General features: G+C 41.4%; 1 protein-coding gene across 1 annotated transcript; it reads left to right on the forward strand.

Annotated features, from left to right (window-relative positions):
- The first annotated feature begins 562 nt into the window (after positions 1 to 562).
- vwa7 (von Willebrand factor A domain containing 7) lies at positions 563 to 7,605 on the forward strand. The gene is made up of 13 exons (XM_010776646.1): positions 563 to 728; positions 856 to 1,051; positions 1,177 to 1,346; positions 2,504 to 2,616; positions 2,733 to 2,849; positions 3,264 to 3,485; positions 4,090 to 4,222; positions 4,378 to 4,530; positions 4,619 to 4,711; positions 4,826 to 5,115; positions 5,844 to 5,980; positions 6,163 to 6,322; positions 6,838 to 7,605. The coding sequence occupies exons 1-13, from the start codon at positions 563 to 565 to the stop codon at positions 7,384 to 7,386; spliced, it is 2,499 nt and encodes an 832-aa protein (XP_010774948.1). The 3' UTR covers positions 7,387 to 7,605.
- Positions 7,606 to 9,121: the final 1,516 nt, after the last annotated feature.

The following is a 9,121-nucleotide window of genomic DNA, read 5'->3' on the forward strand; positions in this document are numbered from 1 at the left end:
TTGCCGACCCCTGCTGTATACTGTATACACAAACTATACAAAAACGCCTTTACGCTTTGGAGCTTGTTTATTCATCTGTAAGCAACTGCCAGCTAGGTCTCTCAGTCACTCACTCCTGATCGTTCACTGCGCAGTGACAGCTGCTACGGGCCTGATGTGTGAAAGTGAAACTATCTGATAGATAGAACATAGGTAGCCTATCAAAACGGCCCAGCCCAGCCCAGTGGAGTAACAGGGGGTGCGGGCAGGTGGTGGACCTCACCACCTGACCTCACCACCTGACCTCACCCCCTGTACTAGCCGGTAGGATTTAGCAAAAAAGCAGCCTACATTTTGAGTTATATCCCACATTGATGGTCATCATGACTATATACAGTTGTATGGACACATAACATGTAATATAATATGATTTATGTCATGCTATTAAAATAAATTCAGTGATGAATACATTAAAAATCAATTTCATCCTATGTAATCATTTAAATGTAGGAAGTTACTTTACTTTTAATAATTGTTCAGACTAGTGAGAGCTGGCTGATGCAAACTGTGCCCAACAATGAACATGACTAACCCTTCTTCCTCTCTGCCTACAGAAGACACTCCTACCTGTATGGAGTGCTTCAGCGCCACCTGTCGAGACAACCTCCAGCCAGGACTGACAAACACACAGCGAGAAACCCAGCTGCTCACCACCGGCTACTTCAGCACTTTCCCTCCAAAACCTTACGGTACATCAGAGAATTTTTTTATTAGTGCAGTCCAAAAAAGCAAAAGATGTATAACAACAACAACCAAATGCTTTCTTTTACTTTCCTTCTTAACCTCACTTGACAAAGCTTTGACTATTTATTTCAGGCAAATGCAGTCATGGAGGTATTCTGGACAGTAGCCGCTATATGGGGGCCAAAGGGGGCATCAACAAGGACAGCACCTCCCCTGTCTTCTCCCCTCACCACTATCTCCATATGGAGGCTGCTAATTTGGCTATGGAGGCCACCCTGAGTGTACTGAGAGACCTCGGTGACACTGTGGGCCCTGAAACGTTCCTCAGGTAGGCTTTGAAAACTGTTTATGGGTAGTTCTTGTATTTCCCATAGTGAAAACACAATAGGGTCCCCTTATTTGGTTAGTATAGTATTCAACTTTGGATTGTTGTCTTACAAACCTCCTTTCCAGGCTCTTCAGTGTGAAGCAGATCCCTGCGTTGGTCTTTGTCATGGACACCACAGGCAGCATGTTTGAGGAGATCACTGCCGCTCGCTTCAGGGCTCACTCCATCATCGAGAGCAGAGCCAGCAACCCTGGGCTGCCTGGCACCTATGTACTGGTGCCTTTCCACGACCCAGGTGAGAACAAACTGCTCATGTTTAACAATTATAATTCAAAAGCTACTGTGATACTTACACCTGAATAAAGAGGAAATTCAAACATGCTTTTAATGACCTTCTTAGAACCACAAAGGAATGTAAATCACTGCTTTACCACAATCTAATAAGATAAAAACACCTTGCCACCAAATGAGTTCACCAAGAATTTTTTTTATTCTCCACTCCAATATCTACAAGCTTTGTCCACCTCAAAATAAGTCCTCCTTAAAGAGGTCAAATTATACATCACAAAATGTCCAGAAAACCTCAAATGGGAGTTTAGGTTATTTCTTCAAAATGCAAACAGCAATCAGGAAAAGCAATGCGTTGCAAAAAAACCCCCAAAAGAATCAAACCACTGGATGTGGTGAATAGTATTCCGGTCTTGGCTTGATTTCCTCCTCTGTTCAATGATAATGGTCCTTAAGTCACACTGATTTCCTTGTTCACTTTAAATAGATAATATCAACTATTAAAAAGAGCTGAATAATTTCCCCCCTCTCAATTGGAGGCTGCACGGCTCCTCCATTACTCCTCCATGTGTCTCCACACAAACATTTCCTCTCTCTCCAGCCCAAACTGTTCTCTTCCCTTGTCCCCCCAGGCCACGCCCCCACATCTCACCTTCGTGGCAGTTACACAGGATTATGTGGAAAGAGAGAATACATCTTTAAATTTCCTCTAAAGTTATCTTTATATTACCTTTTATTTAAAACCCTTCTTTTGAGTTGCCATCATGTTATGAAATATAAAAGATAATTACATTGTTTATCATTATTCTCGTCGTCACTGAAATATTGTAATGAGTATGGAGTGGTTATTGTGGGGATCTATAGTATGGCTAATTAGGATTATTGCATCATTATGAGCATTTCAGCAGGCCATATTGCAATTTGGATTACATTGAAATTATTTTTGCAACTCTACTTTGTACTAAGGGAAACGGATAGTGACTATAGCTATTTATTTACCATATAAACAGCTGTGTCAATCGAGAGTTAGTGAATGAATGTTTTAACTTTAAATGGGATGTTGTAAGGCCCTCCAAACTTTGGTCTTGCTAAATAAGTTCAATACGATGGAAGGTCTGCTGTTGCTGCTTGCTATCTAACACGTCTATCTCCTGCGCTCTGCAGAGGTTGGACCCGTGTTTGAGACCGATGATCCAAACCAGTTCATCCAGCAGATGGATAACCTGATGGCGCTGGGAGGAGGAGACGAGCCAGAAATGTGTCTCTCTGCCATTCGGGTACATTTAAATGCTGTTTCTTCTGTAACAGTGTTCAGGTGTTTGAACACATTATACAGTATTACAATTGAAATCATGTGTAGCTGCTAATTTTCCTTCATTGTGTGTTTTTTTAGCTGGCCCTCACTCACAGTCCTCCACTGTCAGAGATCTTTGTATTCACTGATGCCTCCCCTAAAGATGCCCACCTGTTTGACGCTGTGAAGGCTCTGGCACTTGAGAAACAGAGCAAGGTAAGATTTTATATTTTAAAGCATTCTTATATAAAAAACACGTCATTATCTCCGGTGTTGCACAAATGCATTTGGAACTTATGAGAAAATGCTCTGATCTGAAAAGCCTACATCTAAATAAAATGCATTATAATGTTACAGCTCACAAAAAATGTAATGCTTCTGATGACATTACCAATTAATTAATTATTAATTAATGACAGGGCCACTCAATCATAAAGAAGTTATCTATGTTTGCAGATACTTACTTAGTTAAGTAAGTGTATAAGGATTATGTAAATTGCATTTTAGGATCTTTTTGTTCCTGTAACAAACTTTATAAGTACACCCTGTATTGTGTACAGAAATGGAGACATTGTATCATGTTATTTGCAGCTCAAACATTGGTCACATTTGGGGCTGATTTTTCCACAGGTGACGTTTCTTCTTACTGAAGACCCCAAATATACAACAGAGAGCAGAGGCAGGAGGAAGAGGAGGAGGAGGAGGAGGAGGAAGAGGGAACCTTTGTCTCCTGACCGTTTCTCTCTTTACTCCACCCTGTCCTCCCTGTCAGGAGGTCTGACGATATTCACCACCAACTCTGACATCCGCTGGGTCTCGGCCATAGTGGAGGATAACACAGCCACTGAGAAGGTGCAGCAGCCAGACCCTGAGCTGGGGATCAACCTCTACACTGTTTAACCAAATCAAATGATTTTTAAAGGCAAAGAAGGCAGAAGTGATTGCCCACGTTTTTGGATTTTGATCCCTTGTCTCAAGTCCTTATCACTGATTGCTTACATATACTGATCGTGACCAGCAATGTTTTCTATTTTATTTCAAAAATATTGAAGACGTTAGAGGCAAAATAAACTGTCAAACAAACCACAAAGCCACTGAGACAAGCTAAGAGAAAGTCTGAACAAATATTGATTGTTATGGTCTCAGTAACTGAGCTATCATTCAGCTGTGAATATCTTCAACCACATTTAGGAAATAGTATGTGAAAAACAAACATCTTTAAACACGCATTACATCTCTTCACTTTTTTGCCACTTAGAGGTAGTGGAAACAAGCTGTACGTTTTCACATTAGCACATTATAAAGTTGCCTATTATTTACATATGCAATAACATTATAATTAATTTAAATGTATGTGTCCTTACATGTGAAGAATGTAAGCTCTCTTACTGGTTTCAAGCCCTTTCTGGAAAACAAATATTACACTCCTGAGCACATTTTTCTTCCTCCTCCCCAGGTGACCCTCCTCCATGTGGAAAACGACCAAGATTTGATGTCCTCCCATTCCTTCAGAGTTGACAGCTCAGTAAAAAACGTCACACTGCACATCACTGGCATCCTGACAGAGTGCATCCTGACCAGTCCGTCAGGTATCTGTGCAGAAAAGATATTAGTTCTATAAGCTGTTGGTGGAAGCTCAATCCAGCCGTGAAATACACTTTAACTTCCTCATAGAAATCTTAAAATACCACTACTTCTTGATAATAAAATAATCCCAGATGTTCATCTTCCTCTCCAATGTTAGACCAAAGGCAGTCTCTGCTGAGCGGGGACGGCCCCCTGGCAGCTTTAGACCACTTTGAGGGTCTGTACCGCATCAGCCTGCTCTCTCCCACACAGCCAGGCCAGTGGAAGCTCCAAGCCAAGAGCGACGGACACCTCACCTTCAATGTGATAGGTAAAGGAAATGTTGGACACATAAGATATGAACTAACTGCACTTGAACTGATAAAAGACACAAATATTTGCCTCTTGATCTGCACCAGGTGAAAGCAGTGTGGATTTCCTGTATTACTTTGCCACGGTAACCAATGAGACACACCCAGGGTTAGAAAGAGTGGAGGGAAGTCCAGTAGCAGGTGAGAGATTGGGATTTTTGTCTTGTAAATTTAGAAACTGTATCAATGACAGTCTCACAACGAGGAACGTGCTGACATTTAGCAAAACCGCATTGTGATTTTGATTTTTCCCAGGTGTTCCTGCCTTTCTGGTGCTGGCTGTGACGGGCCTGGCTCCGGATGAGGAAGCGTCTTTCAGTCATGTGACGCTGCTGGGAGCTGACGGGGAGAGCCTTCAGCAGGTGAAGCTGAACGCCTCCTCCTCTTCCTCCTCATCATCCTACTCTGTGGAGGAGTTGGTGGGATGGGTGGACTCGGTTCCCACAGCTCCTTTCTGTGTGAGACTAACGGGCCGAGACAGCAGAGGGAACAAGCTGGAGAGAGTTTCCACAGAGAGGGTTCAGCCCACTCACGTTCAGATACAGGTAATGATAAACAAAACATTTACTGTGATGTAGGACACAATTTAAAAAACATTATTGGTAATAGCTTCAGCTTTGTGTCACAGTTCATAACTTTTTCATTCAAAACAGCACAAATATCTTTATCTAAATGTTTCCTATGTTGGAAGGTGACAAATGTCCATAGTGACGAACCTGTAGAGACATTTTCTTTTAAGCTTTAGAGAGCATTTTAGTGCCTTTTTATTTTATGTCCTGTAACTTTACTGTTTTGGTTCATTCATTTCCAGAACAGGCTACAGGCTGCTGTTTTCAACAAAAAAGTTGTGTTAAACCAAGCACTAAACAGCAGACAGAAAAGTTAGCAAAATGTAGACATTGTGGAGCATTTAGCCGGTAAATAACCAGATTTTTTCCTCACGAGAAGCGAATACTTATGTAAGCACTCTCCCTGCCATAGTATTGTGTGTCAGTGTTGTGTTTACAGCTTGATCTGACCGAAGTTTACATAACTCAATTATTGTAGCATGAGTAGAGATAGATACAAATGAAACACCGACCAATTGATTTTCAACGGAAGTCAGAATATCTCACTATTCAAAATGTGAAATGATGGCTTATCCTTAACCAACTTTTCATTCAACTCTGTGTTGGTGGGTTTTCGGATTCATTACATTTCACATTGATGTACCTTAATTCCACTGGCTCTTGTTCTGATCATATTTCATTGTTATGTGTCTCCATTTCTCCAGGTGTTGTCTGTCCCCCGCCTGATACCCGGTAACAGCACGATGGTGGACTTTGACATCCTGAACCGTGGCCCGGCCCGACTCTTCAGTCTGACTGCTGATGACGACTGTAAATATCTACATAAGAGAGGACCTCACAGGTAGAGCAAAAATAAAAGAAACGTAAATCTCCTCGCCAAGATTGGACTCTCATATTGCCATTTCATTTCTTATTGGTCATCACTGCTATCATAAAAATAGATCATGGAAAAGAGAATGGCAAAAATAACGTTTTATACATTTTTGAGGACTGTTATAGTTAATTAGAATTTCTGTCCCTCAGCTTCCATGTTGCAGAACAAGGGTCCTTCCGCGGTCAGGTGGCCCTCCACACCCCTGCTACGGCTCAGGCAGGAGCTACCGTCACCCTCACACTCACCGTGCGCGCTCTGGACTCCTTAGAATCAAATTACGCAGTGGCCTATTTGACTGTGATCCCTCCGGTGAGCATCAACAAAAAAATAATGTCACATCCTTTGATTGGAGCTTTATGATTTTATCCAGAAGTCTCCTGTATTTTTTTATACACACATATTCCATTATCTTAAACTATGTACATTCGATTGTCTCTGTATTGCTGTTTTATATTAGGTTTATTTGCACAATTTAAAATCACAAAAATATAACAAAGATAAGAAATGATGTGTAGAGGGAAAGCAAGGGACAGGACACCCACTGGACCATTTGAAGCCTCCAACTAAAATAAAAAATCAACACAAAACTATACAGACAATAATATGACTTAAGGGTTAAAGGTGTTTCAATGGTTTTGCACAATTTAATAATACACACACATAACAGATAACAAATAACAACAGTGCAGTAAGAGGCAAAACATTTATTTAAAGCTTCTCCCTAAAAAATTATTTAAATCAGAATTGTATATTCATGATATGTATTGCTACTACTGGATCAAGACATTATAAAAAACAAATCACTTCCTTATTTCTCCCTGTAGGATCCGGACACGACCCCTCCCTCCTGCTCCGCGGCACGAGTACAGTCCACCTGTCCCGCCACCTGCACTGAGTCCAGCTGGAGTGTTTCTCTGGTGGTCTCAGACAGGGGGCGCTCCGGCCTGGCCGCCCTCCAGCTGCAGAAGGGTGAAGGCGTTCTGACTTTATTCCACAGCCCCCCACCCACAGAGGAAAGCCTGGAGGAGACCCAGCATCCGGCACACAAGGATACAACAACCATTGAAGGCCATCATCACCACCATCACCACCACAAAGCCAGATTACAGAGAGGAGACCCCCCTCTGAATGTTACTGATTGGGTACCGGGTTTGTCTCAGCCTCTGTGGGCAAGGTACTCGTCCAGCTGCTGCTCCCCTAAAGCTGAGCTGCTGGTGTGGGACACAGCTGGAAACATGAAGCGCTGCCGCCTAACATCAGGCCAGCAGACACAGCTGAGAGACAGGAGAACAGAGAGCAGCGGAGCCAGAAGGATTACACTCACCAGCGTCTCCGTCCTGGTGGGGGGTCTGCTGGGGTCTTCTCTGCTCTAGGTCCATGGGATTACAGATGTTTTGCAGGTCAAACCAATCTGCGTGCTGATCATTGGAAAAGAGATAATAGAGAGACAATAAGGACAGAGGTAAAACTGAACAAAACTAATTTAGAATTGAAATAAATGCACTTGATACAAAAAACTGTCCTTTTCGATGATAATGTGATTGCTACTGTAATTTGTGAAGAAGTTGCACTGAATAAAGAATAAATCATTTTATATTTACTGTCACAAACTTGAATTATTTGCGATTACAATATCTGATATCATGCAATATACAATGCTCAATAAGTAAATAATTACTTTTTCAGGAAGGAAATTGTACAATTCTGATGGAAATAATAAATAAAAATAGGTTTAAAGCAACGTTGCAAATGTTCATAAATAGAAAAAATTAAATACTTTAAAGTGTGACTGTAGGGGTCTGTTACACACATCCATATTAATGTGTCTTAACATTACTGTCACTGATTTTTTTACCCATTTCTTTTGTCTAAATTATTATTATTCTATACATATCCTCATACATTTATATTCAATGTAATGGTATGTTTTTAACTGCTGCTTCATTTCGGACCGCAAAGATGATATAAGATGCTTTGGAGTATTTTATTAGGCTACTTTAACTTGACCGAGGCAACATCATTAATTGAGTCTGATACTTGTGATTTTTTGAGACACAACATTTACAGAAGTCTTGACAAAGGGTTTAAATTGCTAACAGTAGCTGCTTATACTAAGGGATGTTGTTCTTACACAGACCTAATGTACAATCCATAAAAAAGTCAACAGATCTGAAAACCGAGGATTGGAGTTGTGCAACTTGAATTTCAATGAGACATTCATCACACATATAGTCAGGTTCATTATAACTTGATTTTAACTTTCGTGGCATTTTTGTGGGGATTTGCTAAACTATACATTTTGGAAAGGGTATTGTATAAGGATTCAGAAAATCCATGCTTCCATTTGCCCAGATGTCTATATGGCGGCCATATTGGAATTTCCGAAATGGCCGCCTTAAAATGTAGGTTTTGTAATATCTTGGCTTCTAAATAAGCTGGAACATTGATTTTAACTTCCAAACCTACATTTTCAGGGTCAAGGAATCCAATGGTGGTAGTTACAAAGGTACTACATTTTACAACATTAACCCTTCGATGCATGAGTCGGTCGAAAATGACCTGTGCAAAGTTGGTTGGGCCTGCTGAAAAGCTGGAAACTGAAAAGAGGACCAGAGTTGTTGACCGAGCCACACTGACGGTGAGCCAGAATATCATGTATGGGTTCAAATCCAGTGCACAGGTAAAGTACAAGTCAAGCAGTGAATCAGCATCATTTAGGTCACCCCATGCTCGACAGAACCCATAGGTTTTGGGACTGTAACTGACTATCCACCATGACACACGCAACAAGAAGCTGATGAATCTGCTCAATGCTCATGGCTACTCTGTTTCACATGGTCGTGCCCTTCTCATGGAAACTGCTCTGGCCATTGCTGTTGTAGAAAACACCAGAGCGCACCAAGGCCTCTATGTACCACCATTCCTGAGGAAGGGGACCTTTGTGTTTTTTGCAGCAGATAACACAGACTTTGCCGAGGACACTCGTGATGGGAAAGGAACCACCCACGGGACGATCACTGCAGTGTACCAGAAGATTGATCCTTCTAAATAACCTGTTGCAGAGCCTCTCATCATAGATGATGCACAGAGTCTATCAGTCACTCCCTA

Source organism: Notothenia coriiceps, unplaced genomic scaffold, assembly GCF_000735185.1.
Source record: "Notothenia coriiceps isolate Sejong01 unplaced genomic scaffold, NC01 NC01_scaffold00017104, whole genome shotgun sequence".
Taxonomy (NCBI): domain Eukaryota; kingdom Metazoa; phylum Chordata; class Actinopteri; order Perciformes; family Nototheniidae; genus Notothenia; species Notothenia coriiceps.